Below are 19848 nucleotides of genomic sequence, written 5' to 3'. Positions count from 1 at the left end.
GTTCCTTTTTTTTTTTTTCTTTCCCCAGACATGGGATCTCCCTGTGTTGCCTAGACTGGAATGCAGTGGCTATTCACAGGCAGGATGATCATGCACTATAGCCTTGAACTCCTGAGCTCAAGTGATCCTCCTGCCTCAGCCTCCCAAGTAGCTGGGACTACAGGTGTGGTGTGTGTCATCTCACCTCACAAAGTGGCCTTAATTTTAACTGTCTCCTCACAGACATGATCCTTACATCAAACATACCCTGCTTTCACATGTGTCCACCTACTACTACCCTGCCCATCCTTCAAGGCTCAGTTCTAATGCCATCTTTCCCAAAGCCCTCTAACTCTTGTCCAGAGGTGTAACAAACAACTATTAAGCACTGTGTTAGACACTAGAGATTTTTTAAATGAACTTAATAAAAGTTCATACAAGTAACTCTTCCCTCTACTGTTCTTAAAAAAGTGTTTTCATTCCTATTTTTATAGCACTCAATATAATTTGCTTTATAAAATAATTAATTAGGTGTATTTTTATCTTGCAAATTGTTGAAGGCAGAGACCATTTCTTACTCTGATTAACAAAATGCTTTTGGAATAGACTGATTTTACAAGTGCTTAATAAGTTTAAAGTCTACCCATTTGTCTGCCAATACTGACAGCCTCTTAACTATTCTCCCTAGTTTCACAGTAGAACTTTCAACCCCAGTTTCCAAATAGCCTGAGTGATCCATTCAAAATGTGAGTCAGATGTCAGTCCCATGTTTAAAAACAATGGCTACACTGTGGATTAGGCAATGGTGTCTTAGCTATGACACCAAAAGCATAAGCAACAAAAGAAAAAATAGATCAACTGGACTTCATCAAAATCAAAAATTTGTGCTTTCAAGGGAGCCATCAAGAAAGTGAAACAGGATAAGAGAAAATATTTGTAAATCATATATCTGATAAGTGACTCATATCCAGAATATATAAAGAATTCAACAAGGAGACAAATGAGCCAATTAAAATGGGCAAAGGATTTGAATGGAATTTCTCCAAAGAAGATATGCAAATGGTCAGTAAGCATATGAAAAGAAGTTCAGCATTGTTAGTCCTCAGAGAAATACAAATCAAAGCTACAATGAAATACCACTTTACACTCAATAGGGTAGTTAAAATCGAAAGAGAGAAAGGGAGGGAGGGGTGGTTAAAGCAAACAAAGTATGACCTGAGAAGGACTCCATACTTCTGTATGAGTCCTTGTGAGAACGCCTTTGCAAAATTATAACTGAGGAAATTATGACAGTAAAAGAAATCAGACCTAACCAACTCCATCTTGCTTCTAACCTTTAAGCTGCCCTTGTTCATTCCTGGGTGTAGGCCAAACTAACTTTGGGAAGGAATTCAGTACATGGGTTTGACTCTGAAACAAAATTGATTAAGAGCCCTTTCCCGAAAAGGCCCCCTTCTTGCCTGGGGACCAGTCTGCCTTTGCAAGACTAACAAATTAGCTACAAGATTAGAAATTACAGTTTAGGGGTCATGCAGCCTCTGGCTCCAAGAGTCCAAACTTCTCCAAATTGCTCCTGGGGATAACACCATTCTGTAAAATCTAAGATCAGTTCTTGAGATATTTTGGAGATCCTGCACTCAGTGGATCAGCTGACATCACCCAGACCCATAATCTGGCTCAACAAGTTCTGCCATCCCACCCAGGAACAGAAGACAGCAAGAAAACCTCACTTCGACTCCCTATGATTCCATCTCCAACCGACTAATCAGCACTTCCCACTTCCCAAGCCCCACCCACCAAATTATCTTTAAAAACTCTGATCCTTGAATGCTCACGGAGACTGATTTGAGTAATAATAAAACTCCGGTCTCCTGTACAGTCAGCTCTGCGTGAATTACTCTTTCTCCACTGCAATTCCTGTCTTGATAAATCAGCTCTGTCTAGGCAGCAGGCAAGGTGACCCCATTGGGAGGTTACACTTGCGGACAAACTGCAACCTGGCTTAGGTAGATAAGACTAAAAACCTAATGTAGGAGTATGCACCTGTAACAATAGCTGAGTCTTGGCCAATCCCAGTGACCACACTTCAATCACTCATACACTGCTGAGTGTTCTGTGTTCAAATAAGACAAACACCAAGCTGTAACCAATCCAGCCATTCTGTATCTCACTTCCGATTTCTGTAGTCATTTCTCTTTTTTTGTCTGTAAATCTTCTTCCACCATGTGGCTGTGCTGGAGTCTCTATGAATCTGCTGTGATTCTGAGGGCTGCCCGATTCGTGACTCATTCATTGCTCAATTAAACTTGGCTGAAGTTTTTGTTTTATCAGAAGGTAAAAGTTGACAATGATGAGAAGAAACTGGAACCTTCATTCATTGCCGGTGAGAAGGTAAAATGATGCAGCTGCTTTGGATAACAGTTTGGCACTTCCACAAACTATTACACATAGAGTTACCAGATGAACACGTATTCTATTCTTAGATATATACCCAAGAGAAATGAACACTTACCTCCACACAAAAACTTACATACAAACGTCCCATAGCAGGAAACAACCCAAGTGTCCATTAACGAATGAATGGATAAACAAAATGTGGTATACCCATTCAATAAAGTATTTGACAATAAAAGTGAATAAAGTACTGATACATACTACAATACAGATACACCTTGAAAACATGCTAAGCAGCCAGACACAAAAAGTCACATATATTAACATACAACTATCCAGAATAGGCAAATCCATACAAACAGAACTAGAGTAGTAATTACCTCGGGCTGGAGCAAGGGGGAAATGGGGAGTGACTGCTAATGGGTATATGGTTTCTTTCTGGGGAAATGAAAATGTTGTGAAATTAGATAGTGGTGATGGTTTTACAACTCTGTAAAATACAGAAAAACCTCTGATTTGTACACCTTTTTTTTTTTTTTTTTAGTAGAGTTGGGGTTTCACCATGTTGGCCAGGATGGTCTCAACCTCTTGATCTCATGATCCGCCCACCTCGGCCTCCCAAAGTGCTGGGATTACAGGAGTGAGCCACTATACCTGGCCCTGATTTGTGCACTTTTAAAGAATAAATTTTACTGTATGCAAATGTTACATTCAGTATAGCTGTTACATATAAAAAAAAAAATAAAAGTAACAACCTAAAAACCTTCCATGGATTCTCATCCAGTTACAATGAAGCCCAAACTCCTGGCCATGCCTCAAGGCCCTATACCTACCTTTCCAGTCTCCACTTCTACCATCTCCTCCCCACTTACAATGCTCGAGACACCAGCCTCCTCCCTGCTCCTCTCCACTTATTGAGTTCACTCCTATATTAGGCTCTTTCCACATACTGTTTCCGCCGCCTCAAATCTTTTTGTTTAAGACAGTTCTCACTCTATCGCCCAGGCTAGAGTGCGGTGGTGTGACCATAGCTCACTGCAGCCTCCACCTCCTGGGCACAAGTGATCCACCTCAGCCTCCCAGTAGCTGGGACTACAGGTCTGCACCACCACATCCAGCTAACTTTATTTTTATTTTCCATAGAGACGGGGTCTCACTCTGTTACCCAGGCTGGTCTCAAACTCCTAGCCTCAAGCGATCCTTCTGCCTCAGCCTCTCAAAGTGCTGGGATTACAGGTGTGAACCACTGTGCCCCGCCTGCTACCAAATCTTCACATGCCTGACTCCTACCTTTATTCAGAGCTCAGCTTAAATATTACCTCCTCAAAGAGGCCTCTAACTTCACAATCACAAGCAGTCTTCCCACTCTTTATTTTCTTTATCTTATTTTCTTTAGAGTACTTCCAGAAGATATCAGGTACAAGACATAAGGTATATGAGGTGTCTTATTTTTTCTGTCTCCTCTCCTCTCATTACAGCCTATTAAAACATTAGTTGAACTGAACCGTCATGAAAAAAAATTTCTATTCAAATGGCAACAGACAACAGACAATAACTGAAATTATGAAATAGAACATCTTACAAAAGATAATGAATAACAAATTAAAGGTACCAATGGGTATAAGAGAATTTTAGAGAAGAAAATGACCTGTAGCTACAACAGGTGTGGAAAGGCTTCATGGAATGAGAGGAGAGATTAAAGAAGTGTGAAAGACATTACAGGCAAAAGGTACACGTGAACAAAGCACTCCTTGCTGCCTTGTCTATGACGCCCATGCTCTACCTGCATGCATGCACGCGCGCCACCATGCCTCCTGGGAACATAATGTAGAACTTAGAGCTCAAACCCTAGACTGTCGGTACCTCAAGGACAGAGAACAAGTTTTACTTTTTTGCCAGCCTCCCCATACCTAATGCTGGGACATGTGACAAATGGGACAAATGAATAAGAAAATAACACCAAGTTCAGGCATTATTCCTGAACTCTTACCATTATGATGAAAAGCAATTTCTACCTCCTCACAACACAAATGGCTTCTATTTTTGACCTCCTTTGGTCCTTTTTATTATGGGAGGAAGTCAGTGCTTCCTTTTTCAGGTTTTTTTTTTTTTTAATGTTTTAGGGACAGAACAACAATAACAAGAAGTACATCCCTCTACCCTACCCTTAAAGGGCCTTCTGAGCCTCGGCATACTTGTTCCCTGCTATCCATGGTGCTATGGTCTGAACGTGCCCCCCGGATTCACATGCTAAAACTTAATAACCAATGTGACAGTATTAAGAGGTGAGGCCTTTAAGTGGTCAGGAGGGCTCCTCCCCTGTAGTGTGGTGGCTCACGCCTGTGATTCCAGCATTCTGAGAAGCCGATGCAGGCAGATCACTTGAGGCCAGAAATTCAAGACCAGCCTGGGCAATATAGTGAGACCTCATCTCTACCAAAAATTTAAAAATTAGCCAGGTATGGTGGGACGCGCCTGTAGTCCCTGCGACTCTGGAGGCTGAGACAGGAGTACTGCTTGAGCCCAGGAGTTCCAGGCTGCAGTGAGCCAATATTGCACCACTCCACATTAGTCTGGGCAACAAAGCAAGACCTCATCTCCAAAAAAAACCACACAAAAACAATAAATTAAGCCTTGTGTCTTATAATGAGGCTTCATCACCTTGGGAGTCTGAGGCAGGAGAACTGCTTGAGTATAAGAGCTCAAAAGCAGCCTGGCCAACAAAGTGAGAAACTGTCTCTAGTTGAAAATTTTAAAAATTAGAAAAATTAGGCCGGGCGCGGTGGCTCAAGCCTGTAATCCCAGCACTTTGGGAGGCCGAGACGGGCGGATCACGAGGTCAGCAGATCGAGACCATCCTGGCTAACATGGTGAAACCCCGTCTCTACTAAAAAAAAGTACAAAAAACTAGCCGGGCGAGGTGGCGGGTGCCTGTAGTCCCAGCTACTTGGGAGGCTGAGGCAGGAGAATGGCGTAAACCTGGGCAACGGAGCTTGCAGTGATCTGAGATCAGGCCACTGCACTCCAGCCTGGGCAACAGAGCGAGACTCCGTCTCAAAAAAAAAAAAAAAATTAGAAAAATTAAAAATAAAATCAAAGAAGCTTAATGTGGCCTTTGGTCCTTTTCCCCTTCCATCTTTTCTACCATGTGAGAATACAAACTTCAAGGTGCAACGTCGGAAGCAGTCAACAGGCCTTACTAGACACCAAGCCTGCCAGCACCTTCATCTTGGAAATCCCAGCCTCCAGAACTGTGAGAAATACATTTCCGTTGTTTATAAATTACTCGATCTCAGGTATTTTGTTATAGCCACACAAACAGACTAAGACACACTGTCCCACATGGCATTTATAAGACGTAGGTATTTCACTAGTTTCTAGAGTACTCAGATGTCAGCACGACATAATGGGAAGAAGTTTAATCCTAACTATGAAGCCCCAGGTTTGAATGCTAGTTTCTCTTTAACTAGCTGTTTGACCTAGGACAAGTTACTCAACCTTTCTGAAGCCACATACTTGTTTGTACGTAAATGATATAACAACTTCTCTGGAGGTTTGTGTGTGGAAAGCTGCTTGACTTAGGGCAAGTCACTCAACTCTTTTTTTTTGAGACAGTCTCGCTCTGTTGCCCAGGCTGGAGTGCAATGGCATGATCTTGGCTCACTGCAACCTCTGCCTCCTGGGTTCAAGCAATTCTTGTGCCTCAGCCTCTCGAGTAGCTGGGACTACAGGTGCACACCACCATGCCCAGCTAATTTTTGTATTTTTAGCAGAGATGGGGATTCACCCTATTGGCTAGGCTGGTCTCGAATTCCTGACCTCGTGATCCGCCCATCTCGGCCTCCCAAAGTGCTGGGATTACAGGCGTGAGCCACCACGCTCGGTCAACATTTTTTTTTCTTTTTGAGACAGGGTTTTGCTCTGTTGCCCAGACTGGGGTGCAGTGGCTCAAACACAGCTCACTGTAGCCTCACTATAGACTCACTGTAGCCTTCTGGGCTCAGGCAATCCTGCCACCTCAGTCTCCCAAGTAGCTGGGACTACAGGTATGTGCCACCACACTGGCTAACTCTGGTTATTTTTTGTAGAGACAGGCTTTTGCCATGTTGCCCAGGCTGGTCTCGAACTCCTGGGCTCAAGTGATCCATCCGCCTCGGCCTCCCAAAGTGCTGGGATTACAGGCATGAGCCACTGCACCTGACCAAGTTAGTTACTCAACCTTTCTGAGGCCATGTACTTATTTGTAAAGCAAATGATACACAAAAACTGCTCTGGAGATCTGTGTGGGAATTAGAGATAATATGCATTCATTAGTCAGTCCAGGGCCTGGCAGTTGCTTTGCCCACTGCAAATGTTGCTTATGACCAAGTCACAAGAATTATAAAATGCCAGGGTCACAGGTTACTGCTGCCCAGACAAAAGGTTCTGAAGATTAGAAAATAGTTGATTTCTAGCTTCTTGGAAGCTAGATGATAAACAAGAATGACTCTGCATTATTTCAGTATTATCCGTCTGGCTAAGTAAGGGATGCTTGCTGCTGGATCTGTTGTTTAACTAGTACAAAAACTCTCAGAACTTGAGACTGTTAAAATATAACATCAACCATTTAAATTCAACTACATGAAGCTGTACAAACAAGACCTTTTGTACTATGTCTCAAAGGTCAACCTGAGAGCTTAAACATCAAGTGGAGGGAGTAAAATACACAGAGTAATCCAAAAGCCTCTATTATCTACTCATGCTTTTTGAAAAAAATTTGGTTTGGGCCAGGTACGGTGGCTCACACCTGTAATCCCAGCAGGTTTGGGCCGGGTACGGTGGCTCACACCTGTAATCCCAGCACTCTGGGAGGCCGAGGTAGGCGGATCACCTGAGGTCAGGAGTTCAAGAGCAGCCTGGTGAACATGGTGAAACCACGTCTCTACTAAAAATGCAAAAAAAAAAAAACTTAGCAGATCATGATGGCGGGACTCTGTAGTCCCAACTACTCAGAAGGCTGAGGCACGATAATCACTTGAACCCAGGGGGCGGAGATTGCAGTGAGCCAAGATCACACCACTGTACTTCAGCCTGGGCAACAGAGTGAGGCTCCATCTCAAAGAAAAAAGAAAAAATCTAGTTTGCTAAAGGAAAATACATGGTTGAGATGTCTGATCCATTGTCCATTATGAAAGTACATCATCTAAAAAATTTACAAAATTGGCCGGGCGCGGTGGCTCAAGCCTGTAATCCCAGCACTTTGGGAGGCCGAGACGGGCGGATCACAAGGTCAGGAGATCGAGACCATCCTGGCTAACACAGTGAAACCCCGTCTCTACTAAAAAAATACAAAAAACTAGCCGGGCGTGGTGGTGGGCGCCTGTAGTCCCAGCTGCTCGGGAGGCTGAGGCAGGAGAATGGCGTGAACCCGGGAGGCGGAGCTTGCAGTGAGCTGAGATCCGGCCACTGCACTCCAGCCTGGGCGACAGAGCGAGACTCCGTCTCAAAAAAAAAAAAAAAAAAATTTACAAAATGTCCAAGTCCTTAAACCTCACAATATGCACCAACACAGATTGTTAAAGAGCAGACTAGTATAATCTAATACCATTTAACAATTTACTTGGTAGATTTTAAAGGGAACAGGTAATTCAACATGCCCTTCAGAATGGGTGAATTTACAGTTAACAGTTTGAAGCCCAATTTCTAAGTTTTAGGATTGTTTGCCATCCTTCAGTTCCAGAAGTTAAAAGCTGAAGTTTAAATGCATATACTATGATGCCACTATGTTTATGTATATCTTAAAGGCAAACACAAGTAATGAGGGCTGGAAAGGTGATATGGGGCAGGCACGATAGCCCTTTCCTTTGACAACATCATTAGAGATGGATGCGGACTAATATGATAATAGAAAAAGTAAGGCCAAGCCATATGCAAGGACCTCTTGTGGACCATAAACTCCTCCAGAAGAGGAGTTTCAGATACGCTATGACAATGACCACACCATCTTTTTGTAGCTGTACTCATTTGTCAAAACTCAACTCAGGAATCGCCTCCCCTAAAAAGCCTTCCCAAATCTCACCTCCTCCTAAATGCTGGGTTAGCTGCCTCTTCTGTAAGCATGCACATCTTGCAGCCTCAATTAATTTTTTTTTTTCTCAGAGACAGGGTCTTGCTCTGTTGCGCAGGCTGGAGTGCAGTGGCATGATCACAGATCACTTCAACCTCAGCCTCTTGGGCTCAAGTGATCCTCCTGCCTCAACGTCCTGAGTAGCTGAGACTACGGGTGCGCACAACCACACCCAGCTAATTTTCTTACACTATTTTTAGTAAAGATGAGGTCTCGCTATGTTATCCAAGCTGGTCTTGGACACTTGCTTGGTCTTTAGTAATCCTCCAGCCTCAGCCTCCCAAAGCGCTAGGATTACAGACGTGAACCACCACACCCGGCCCAACTGGGTTATTTTCTTCTTGTTTGCCTGCCTGTCTGACTGCCTGCCTCCACCAAAAAACAGCAGCTCCTTCAGGGAACAGACCTTGTTTCACCTCTTTGCATCCCACAAGCCAAGACTGCCTGGCACTCAAACATTTGTTGAAAGACACATTTACCAGGACATTCAGTGCAGCACACTCTGTATATCGAATGACTATAAATAACCTAAATTCCAATCAACAGGGGACTGATGAAATTGTGGTTCCAGGACTCCTGTGAGTCCATGAGACCTTTTCAGGGGTCCATGAGTTCCCCTTTAATTACATGTGTATAAAGCCGGATGTTCTTCAAATACTTTAACCAAAACAGCATAGCACCAAAGACCGAATGAAGAACCAGATATGAGAATAAAGTTTTATTATATTAGGCCAGAAAGATTTGCAAATGTAGGCCGGGCGCGGTGGCTCAAGCCTGTAATCCCAGCACTTTGGGAGGCAGAGACGGGCGGATCACGAGGTCAGGAGATCGAGACCATCCTGGCTAACACGGTGAAACCCCGTCCGGGCGAGGTGGTGGGCGCCTATAGGTCCAGCTACTCGGGAGGCTGAGGTAGGAGAATGGCGTAAACCCGGGAGGCGGAGCTTGCAGTGAGCTGAGATCTGGCCACTGCACTCCAGCCTGGCTACAGGGCGAGACTCCATCTCAAAAAAAAAAAAAAAATTTGCAAATGTGCAAAAACAATAGCACTTTTCTCATTAGATTTCATTTTGGAAAATAGTTAATTTTCACAGAAATCTGTTAACATGCAGTGGATTTATTATTGTTTTTGATGAATTAATATTTTTAAATTTTCTCAATTTTCTTTTTTTTTTTTTTTTTTTTTTTTTTGAGACACAGTCTCGCCCTGTGGTCCAGGCTGGAATGCAGTGGCGCTATCTAGACTCACTGCAACCTCTGCCTCTTGGGTTCAGGTAATTCTCCCTCCTCAGCCTCCAGAGCAGCTGAGATTACAAGTGCGTGCCACCACATCCGGCTAATTTTTGTATTTTTAGTAGAGACGGGGTTTCACCATGTTGGTCAGGCTGGTCTCAAACTCCTGACTTCGTGATCCACCCGCCTCAGCCTCCCAAAGTGCGGGGATTAGAGGCATGAGCCCCCGCAGCCAGCAAATTTTCTCAATTTTAATTTCAAATACATTTAACATCTATATGTATAACCCACATAAACAAAGCTTCTTTGGTTCTCAATATTCAAATGTGTGTTCAAACTATGATATATCTGTACAATAAAAGAATGCAGATATCTTTTTAAAAGAATAAAGTAAACTGATACATGCCGATGGAAACCAATATCTAAGCTATACTGCTAAGTTTTTCTTAAGTGTAATACAAAGAACGAATGTGTACATTAAAAAAAGAGACACTACTATAATATGCTATAGATATGACACATAAATGCTATAGATATATGACAAAATCTTTGGATAAACATCCAAAAAAAGTTAAAAGCAGATGCCCCTGTGGAGAGAAACTGGGGAACCAAGAGTCAGGGACGGGTGTGAAACTTTCCATTCTATTCCTAGCATACTATTTGAAAATTTTACCACCTGCATGTACCTGTATTACATTTTCAAAATTAAAAATGGAATAACAAATTATATTTGAATATTAGAGTTATACATGAGTAACTCATATTAAAAAACAGTATTTAACAGAATTGGAAAATATTAGATGATATATTGTTAAAGCAAGCAATTTTCAAAACAGTAATACTATAATGCAATGCAATAATAATGTAACTCAAAATGTATGTGTATGTGTGTATTCCTGAAAAAGTCTAGAAGGATATACTGTATATGAAAGTATTAGCACCATGGATGGTGGCTCAACCGCCTATAATGCCAGCACTTTGGGAAGCCAAAGTGGGCAGATCACTTGAGGTAAGGAGTTCGAGACCAGCTTGGCCAATATGGTGAAACTCCGTCTCTACTAAAAATACAAAAAATTAAGCCAGGTGTGGTGGCACGTGCCTGTAATCCTAGCTACTTGGGAGACTGAGGCAAGAGAATCACTTGAACCCAGGAGGTGGATGTTGCACTGAGCCAAGAGCCAAGATCGTGCCACTGTACTCTAGCCTGGGCAACAGAGCGAGACTCCATCTAAAAAAAAAAAAAAAAGTATTAGCAATAACTTTTCCTTCCAGTTGGTAAATTACAAGTGATTGTTTTCATCTTTCTAAACTTTTGCTAACTTGTACATATTATTTCTATAATCAGAAAATCAGTTTATATATGTATGAAGTATATCTATACCTAAATAAAATATTTTTCATTTTATTTTTTTATCTACTTTTTGAGACAGAGTCTTGCTCTGCTGCCTAGGCTGGAGTACAGTGGTGCAATCTCAGCTCACTGCACCCTCTGCCTCCTGGATACAAGCGATTCTCCTGTCTCAGTCTCCCAAGTAGCTGGGACTATAGGCGCGCACCACCAAGCCCAGCTAATTTTTGTATTTTAGTAGAGACAGAGTTTCGCCATGTTGGCCAGGCTGGTCTCGAACTCCTGGCCTAAAGGAAACACTTACTAAGCCAAAGAGTACACAAATAAAGTAGCACCTATAAACTACCAAGAACTTGAGTGAATATTTGTAAGCTACGTTTAAAACTCTCTCTATGTCGGCCAGGTGTGGTGGCTCATGCCTGTAATCCCAGCACTGTGGGAGGCCAAGGCAGGCGGATCACCTAGGTCAGGAGTTTGAGACCAGCCTGGCCAACATGGTGAAACCCCATCTCTACTAAAAATACAAAAATTAGCCAGACATGGTGGTGGATGCCTGTAATCCCAGCTATTTGGGAGGCTGAGTCAGGAGAATTGCTTGAACCCGGAGGCAGAGGTTGTAGTGAGCCAAAAATCGTGTCATTGCACTCCAGCCTGGGCAACAAGAGCAAGACTACGTCTTTAAAAAAAAAAAAAAAATTATCACTATGATTTAAGTTCTATTTTGGCCAGTAGTTTTATTCCCAGAAACCTATCCCAAAGAAAGTGCATTTGTCCAGTGATTTGTACACAATGACATTTATAAGAGCATTATTTGTTTAAATGTTTATGTACAAAGAACTATCATGGTTTTTTATTGGGTAGATGCCTTGGATAATCCTTTGAAGGAAGACCATTTAGTCCAACTTAATAAAACTGATATCCTTCGCATACTGACAGAAACACTGGGAGCACATATTGAGGCCATATTTCTGGATCAGACCGTGCCGGTTTGAACAGACGTGACGAGAGTGAGAACCCTGACTGAATTTTCAAGGGTGGCTCCAGTACAGCTGCTGGTGACCCATCTTGCTCTCAGGAGTGTAACAAGGTAAAAGGAAGGCGTTAGCCCACGCATGTGCTGTTCCAAAAAGATTGGTTAGCCACATTCTAGTTCATTCAACCCTATAGCACATTCACCCAGGCAGGCGCTCGGGCAAAATCCTAGGATTCATTGTAGACTTCTTTCTCTCCATCACCTCTCACAACCAATTCATTATTCCAGTCAGCTCTGCCTTCATACATATCTCAAACCCCTTTATTTCTCTCCTCCTTTGCCACCAACAAGTTCTAAACACAGGCCACTCTCCTCATCCATACTGGTCTCCCTCTTGCTCACCTCTCCACACAGCAGGCAAAAGATCAACTTTTAGAAAGTAAATCTTTTCATGTCATTGTCCTATGTAAAACCCTTCCTTGTCTTTCCAGTGCCCTTGGAATAAAATCCAATCCCTACCAGGATCCTCCAGGCTCTACCTGATCTGGCACCTGCTCGTCTCTGACCTGACCTGACCTACTTCCACATCCCTTCTGCTTGCTACGCTCCAAACATACTGCCACTTCTTTCTGTTCCTCAAACACGCTATGCTAATGTCCACCTTAGGGCCTTTGCACTTGCTGTTCCTTCTTTCTGGAACACTCTGTTCCTAATCATCACAAGCTCATTCTTTATGGTATGAATAAGGATATTCACCTCCTAGAGAGGCCTTCCCTAAACACACAACCTAAGACAGGTGCCTTTAATTTATTAGCTTCATTCTAGTTCATTCAACCCTATAGCACATTCACCCAGGAATTAAGGGTAATTTTTACTTGCTGCTTCCATTTCTTCTACCGTTTTACATTTTCTAAATTTTGTACAAGGCATGACTTTGATCAGAAGAAAACTACTTCTAACAAATGATCCTGGCCAAGCATGGCGGCTCACAACCTGGAATCTCAGCATTTTGGGAGGCCGAGGCGGGCAGACTGCCTGAACTAAGGGGTTCAAGACCAGCCTGGGCAACAAGTAGAAACCCTATCTATACAAAAAAAAAAAACACAAAATTAGCTGGGCATGGTGGTGCGTGCCTGTAGCCCCAGCTACTTAAGGGGCTGAGGTAAGACAATCGCTTGAGCCCGGGAAGTCAAGGCCGCAGTGAGCCGTGTTCATGCCACTGCACTCTAGCCTAGGTCACAGAGTGAAACTATGCCTCAAAACAAAAGGCCAGGCGCGGTGGCTCAAGCCTGTAATCCCAGCACTTTGGGAGGCCGAGACGGGCGGATCACAAGGTCAGGAGATCGAGACCATCCTGCCTAACATGGTGAAACCCCGTCTCTACTAAAAAAAAAATACAAAAAATTAGCCGGGTGAGGTGGCGGGTGCCTGTTGTCCCAGCTACTCGGGAGGCTGAGGCAGGAGAATGGCATAAACCCGGGAGGCGGAGCTTGCAGTGAGCTAAGATCCGGCCACTGCACTCCAGCCCGGGCGACAGAGCGAGACTCAAAAAAAAAAAAAAACAAAAACAAAAGAAAAAAAAATCCCACTGTAAGGATGTGCAAAGATTCACATGTGCACGTGGCTAAGGCAGACTTACTGTCACGGAATGCCTTACTCAAGTCACAAATAGTGTTCTTCAAATACGTGTGAAAATCCTCAAACAAAGAAACCAAAAAAGCAATAATAAGTGTATGTGGAGTGGACCTTTGGACTGGAGAGGTCTCAAAACCAGTCAGATCCTTGCTTGACCTGTGTGCTACTTCCTGAGTCTCACCAAGCTATGGGGGGAAATGGAATAGAATATACTCTAGAAACCCTGTAATAAGCCAAGACTCTGTATGATCTATAAAAAGGACAACTATTGAAACCTGTTTTAGATACATTGTTAGACTCTGGCTCTCAAGTCTCTCTAATAAAATGTTTCTATCTTCCAGTTCTCAGAAGTTTTCCCTCTTACATAAGACACACATTTATACTTAATGAGCACCAAAAAAAACCCTGAGCCCTCTGAACTAGGCCATCTTTTTCAAAAAGAGGCTCTCAGCCCATAGACTAACTTGAAATGCTAGTCCCATCAGCAAAACTCCAGCAAGAGCTGCAGTTAATATTGAGAGCAGAGGCCAGATGTGGTGGCTCACGCCTGTAATCCCAGCACTTTGGGAGGCTGGCGCAGGCAGATCACGAGGTCAGGAGTTCAAGCCCAGCCTGGCCAATATGGTGAAACCCCATCTCCACTAAAAACACAAAAATAGCCACGCGTGGTGGTGCGTGCCTGTAGTTCCAGCTACTCGGGAGGCTGAGGCAGAAGAATTGCTTGAACCGGCCGGGCGCGGTGGCTCAAGCCTGTAATCCCAGCACTTTGGGAGGCCGAGACGGGCGGATCACGAGGTCAGGAGATCGAGACCATCCTGGGTAACACGGTGAAACCCCGTCTCTACTAAAAATATGAAAAACTAGCCGGGCGAGGTGGCGGGCGCCTGTGGTCCCAGCTACTCGGGAGGCTGAGGCAGGAGAATGGCGTACACCCGGGAGGCGGAGCTTGCAGTGAGCTGAGATCCGGCCACTGCACTCCAGACGGGCGACAGAGCAAGACTCCGTCTCAAAAAAAAAAAAAAAAAAAAAAAAAAAAAAAAAGAATTGCTTGAACCTGGGAGGCGGAGGTTGCAGTGAGCCGAGATTGTGCCACTACACTCCAGCCTGGGTGACAGAGCGAGACTCCGTCTCAAAAAAATATATAGAGAGACCGAGAGACAGAGCATGCATGCAGAAACAGGTTTGTTCCTTAACATCTTTTATCTCAATGAAATCCAAGATGCTTCCAAATGGAGATGTGCCAGTTTTCCTGCACTTGAGATAGTAGATCCAGTATAACGTGGTTTTTAAAAATATCCCTATTTCTCCAACCTTTAAAACAGGATTTGCATATCCTTTAGATATGACCCAATAAAAGAATCGATCATTAAATATCAGAATTTGATCAGAATTTATAATGGGACTCTCTCAATAAAGTGCCAGTCTGTGTGTGTGTACTCATACATACATGTGCATACACATACACACACAGAGAAAAGCTAATATTCCTTATGACAGAGTGTAAGACCCAACTCCTGGCAATCTAAGAGAACTCTCCCTTCTATTTACTCTTGCAGTGTGCTAAAGAAAATCTGAGCCAAAGATATGGGGGTGACTCTTCAAATGAGGTATCTGATAAGCCTCAGCCTGTACCACTTTAGGCAGTGCAGGAAGGGCCAATAGGTGACAGCTATCATGAAGCTAATCTCAGATCCATATTAAGTACAAACTTTTACCATAAATCAGAGCTAATTAAACAAAATGGACTCTATGCTATAGGTTGCTTGACTTCTGAATTAAGATGTACTGTCTAGAATTTGTGACCCAGGCCTTTAATACAAACTTGGTATGCTCCTTTTTTGCATTAGGTACTTCACCTGATTCCCGTCCTCCAAGTTTCAGAGTGGAAAGTGTACAATGGTAGAGACAGAAAGAACAAAAGGCCCAAGAATGGGCCAGGTGCAGTGGCTCATACCTGTAATCACAACATTTTGGGAGACTGAGCCGAGAGTTTGAGACCAGCCTGGGCACCAAAGCAAAACCCCATATCTATAAATAATAATAATAAAATAAAAGAGGCACAAAATTGTCTTAAACAATGCTATTGTCCCCAGCACCTAGAACACTGACGCACGAGAGTCACTCAGCAGATATCTTACTGGGTGAGAGAGATAGGCATTTTTACACTGCATGATATGTGACTGCAACATTAGAATCAATAAGATATGTGCAGAGAAGGCCAGGTGCAGTGGCTCACATCTGTAATCCCAGCACTTTGGGAGGTCAAGACGGGTGGATCATCTAAGGTCCCGAGTTCGCGACCAGCCTGGCCTCAAACCTTCGTAGAGATGGTGAAACCCTATCTCTACGAAAAATACAAAAATTAGCTGGGCGTGGCGGCAGACACCTGTAATCCCAGCTACTTGGGAGGCTGAAGCAAGAGAATCACTTCAACCTGGGAGGCGGAGGTTGCACTGAGCCGAGATAGCGCCACTGCACTCCGGTCTGGGTGAGAGAATGAGACTCGTCTCAAAAAAAAAAAAAAAGATATGTGCAGAGGAAAGAGATGAATTCTGCCAGAGGAGGTGAGGGAAGACTTCCAAGAAGCAATGACATCAGAATGGCCCTTTCCTGAAAGAGCAGCTTTTTACCAGGCTGCAGAAGGAGGAAAGCCATGTAGACCAGAGTGTGCCCAAATCCAGGCTGGAGCAGATGGCTGGAGCTACTTTCCAATTCAAATTCCTACACGGTTTTATTTCCTGGGTTTTTGTTGTGCTTCATCGTCTCCTTCAAACCTTCCATTATAAAGGGTACATACAGAAGGGTGGTTGTGCTTCCCACCAGGAAATTAGCTAAAAGCAAACAGCAGGTAACAGACAGAAAAATACCGTGGAATGGAATGTTTTATTTACCAGGCAGTAAGCCTATAAGATTCTCAGACCTTCTGAGAGAGAAAAATAATCCGATAACCCGAAAGTCCACTAGAAACAAGCCACTTTCAAAACAAATTGCTGTCCTTTATTTTTCTTCTTTCTCTGATAAAGTTTTTTTTAATTGGCTCATGCAAAAAACTGCTTGATTCCCAACAGAAAAAAGAAAATCTAAACATTTCATAGTCACTTCTCACTCCAGGGAGGAACACTGGGGAGGAAATGAAGGCATTTGAAAGAGAATGGAAACTAAAATTTAGAACAGAGGAAAGTTGAAATGAGAGAGAGAGAGAGAACAAGGGAAAAGAGCAAATGGAAAATTTTCAAAGCCCCTAAGAAAGTGCAGAAATAAGCCACTTCCCATCACACTCTTTAAAAATGGAAAGCGCTTTGAGTCCAGTCCCAGAATGGACAGTGTGAAGCCCTTCATTCCAGAAGGAAACAAGTCACCAAGTAAGGTACAGAGAACTATAGAATGGGCTCATAGAAGGAAACAAGTCACCTAGTCAGATACAGAGAATTATGGAATGGGCTCATCTCTTCTCGCTGTCTTCCTTCACTGACTCCATGCTATCATGAAGAAGCCCAACCTAAACACAAAACCCTTAGGATGAGAGCCAGCCTTCCCTCTCAGGCCGCTCTCCCTTCAAACCGCGTTCCAAATGCAGCATTCCAAGAATAAAATGCATTTGAATGTATTAAAATCAAAATAGGCGCACTTGAGGTAACAATACCCACAAAAGAAAACTCAAGTGCAATCTGGTGCACATAATTCTTCCTTTTGAGACATGGGGGTGGGGGAAGAGTTTTCCTGTAAAAGCCCGCTTTCTCAACCTGCTTAAGAGGTAAGGAATAAAACTCTGGAGATACTTAATTCCTTGCTTTTAAGCTTTCATTTTGTTTTCCGGTACTGTCCTCCACCTTCCTTTTCAAACCACTCTGTGCTTCTGAAATGTAGATCCCCGGATAATTAGTCCATGATGGGCAATAACCACCCTGGACACCCTTGAGAACTGCAGCGACAGTAAGGGACTCCCGCTGAGAAGAACAACTTTTCATAAAGGAGTTGCTAATTACCAGCATCTCCATCCCAAAAGGGTTAAGAGCCTCGCAGCAGCACAACCGCTACCTCTCGCCCTTTAACGCCAATTCTTTTGGAACTGGTGTGAACGTGGAGAGGGAGGAGAAGGGGAAAGGGACGCACTCAACACCGTCAGACTAAGAAATCAGGCGATCTATATCCCCAAGTTCACCACGCCAGCCAAAGGAGGCATCTCAAGCCAAGGGAGGCAGCTCAAGAAGCCATTTCCAGGAAAGCTGCATTCAAAATGTAATTTATCAGAACGAGTCTCCTCCGAGTCTCCTGACGGCCAGGCCCCGCGGCTTCGGGAGGAGGGGGAGTTGCTGGGGAGAGTTTACCTTAGAAGGCGACAGCGAACACACAGGCCTTTCAAAGCCACCCAGGGCTCTGCCCCGAGCCCCGAGGCTGCGTGGAGGGGCTGGAGAGGCGCAAGGTTGCTAGCCCGCCGGCGCCACAGGTTCCCCGGCGCGCAGCCCCGCCCGACTGCCACAGGTGGGCGGCGCTCCGCCTCTGGGTTGCAGCGGGAGGGGGCGCGCGGCTCTCTAGGGACTCGCGGGAGGGGGCCAGGGCTAAGGGGTACGGGGGCGGCTCTGCCTTAAGGAGGGCAGCGTGAGAGGGAAGCTCCGGGTTTTCCCTGCCTAGTTTTCGTTCCCTCGCCCGGGTCGCTCGGGCTTTTCCTCGCGGCAGGAGGAGCGTTGGCGAGAGCAGCCGCGGGCACCTCCCACCGGCCGCCCCTAGAGCCTCGGCCTCCTCCCGGGCGCGGTTAAGCCGCGCGGCCGCCAGCTGCATGCGCCCCGGCACGTACGAGCCTGCACGACCACACGCGGGCGGGGGAAGGGCGCCGCGATCCGGGAGCCCCAGTCCCTCCAGGGCCTCACCCCAGCCCAACGCGGTTCGCCCCCAGCCCTCGTCCCCGCAGCCCCTCACCGGTGTTGGCCTTGATGTTCTCCCGCAAGAAGTGGCCGCTGGAGAGATGCTGGAGGCCAAAGTTCTGGGCGATCCTCTGGCACACGGTGCCCTTGCCCGAGCCGGGCGGCCCGAGGATGACCGCGCGCAGGAGTTTGGAAGCCATTGCCTTCGCGAGGAGGGGGGCGGCCAAACGCGCAGCCCCGACCGCGGCCCCGGAGGGAGCCCCGGGAACTTTGTTTCTCGGCCCCCTACCTCTGGCACCCTCAGCTCGCACTGGGACTCGCCGACCGCCCCTACAGGGGGAAGGAGAGACTTTTTAAGACAACCCCTCCCCTCAGCCCAGCGCCGGGACCAACTCGCAGGCGGAGTGAGCGCCACGCTACACCTCCCCGCCCTCCTCCACCACCTCGCCCTCCTCCACCTCCTTGCCCCCACGCAGAGCTGCTGGAGCGCGCCGTGCCCCGCCCTGCCGACTCGGCCTCCAGGGGTCAGAGGTCGGCCCGACCAGTCCCACTTTCATCCTTTCCTCCAGCTCGCGCCCCACGCCGCGTCCGAGAAGGGGGCCGGGCGGCCGGGCATCCCCAAGCCAGTCTCCGCCAAACCGGGGAAGCTGGCACAAGGGGGTGACTCAAAGCCAGCCCCCGCCGCCCCACGCACCGAGCGGCCTAGGGGCTGAGCCCCTGCCGGGTCCTCGCACGTGGGAAACGTGTGGTCGGCGTCTCGCCCCCTCCTCGGCGGCTGTCACATCCCCCGGCGTCTCAGCTGCCGCCGCTGCCCACCGCCCGCGCGCGCTCGGAGGGGCCCACCTCCGCCCGGGGTTGGCGGATGCGCTCCCCGGCCGTGGGGCGCGCGACGAGCCCGAGCCCCGCGCGTTACCACCAAAAGCAATCAAATAAACACACACCTTGGCTGGAGGCAGCACTCCGAGAGTCTTCCAGCCCCGTTCCTGCAGGGCGGCGCCGTCTCCGCCCGCCCAGTCGCGGAGCCCCGGCCGGCCGCACGGGACTCGCGCCTTACGTAAGCCCGGGAGACCGGCTCCGCGCGAGCCGCTAGCCACCGCCCCCTCCCCTCCCCTCCACTCCCACCCAGCCTGCCTGGCCCACGTGCTCCCCGAGACCCACCGAGGGCTGCGGGGGCGAAGCGAAGTGCAGACCACGCGCGGTAGAGAAACCCCTTTTCGTCTTTCGCGGTCGCCTGGGTACCGCGGTCTACTGCAAGGGAAGGGAAAAATACAACTTGATGAGCGCCTACTGTGCGCCAAGTTTGCGGCTAGGTGATTTC

The 19848-nt window shown here is 46.1% G+C and overlaps 1 protein-coding gene, 1 long non-coding RNA gene and 1 pseudogene across 6 annotated transcripts in view; 1 reads left to right on the top strand and 2 right to left on the bottom strand.

The window, feature by feature from the left end:
* Window positions 1–19583, bottom strand: part of AK4 (adenylate kinase 4) — an 88924-nt gene extending 69341 nt beyond the window's left edge. The window contains exons 1-2 of one of the 5 annotated variants that reach the window (XM_033225167.1): window positions 19472–19583; window positions 18586–18860 (exon numbers count right to left, since the gene is read on the bottom strand). In XM_033225167.1, the coding sequence (XP_033081058.1) occupies window positions 18586–18730 (145 nt within the window). In that variant the 5' untranslated portion in view covers window positions 18731–18860; window positions 19472–19583. Of the gene's footprint in view, window positions 1–17996; window positions 18459–18585; window positions 18861–19224; window positions 19340–19373; window positions 19392–19471 lie in introns of those variants that run through there. The other 4 variants (XM_033225169.1, XM_033225168.1, XM_033225171.1 and 1 more) reach the window with 4 other exon arrangements.
* LOC117092044 lies at window positions 699–13064 on the top strand. The gene is made up of 3 exons (XR_004440609.1): window positions 699–709; window positions 11668–11673; window positions 13011–13064. It is a non-coding gene; the product is annotated as an uncharacterized LOC117092044 (long non-coding RNA).
* LOC117092042 lies at window positions 11883–13129 on the bottom strand (annotated as a pseudogene).
* Window positions 19584–19848: the final 265 nt, after the last annotated feature.

Source organism: Trachypithecus francoisi, unplaced genomic scaffold (assembly GCF_009764315.1).
Source record: "Trachypithecus francoisi isolate TF-2019V2 unplaced genomic scaffold, Tfra_2.0 Lachesis_group12, whole genome shotgun sequence".
Taxonomy (NCBI): Eukaryota; Metazoa; Chordata; class Mammalia; order Primates; family Cercopithecidae; genus Trachypithecus; species Trachypithecus francoisi.
Note: the sequence above shows the minus strand (reverse complement) of the source record. Positions and strands in the feature narration are given on the sequence as shown.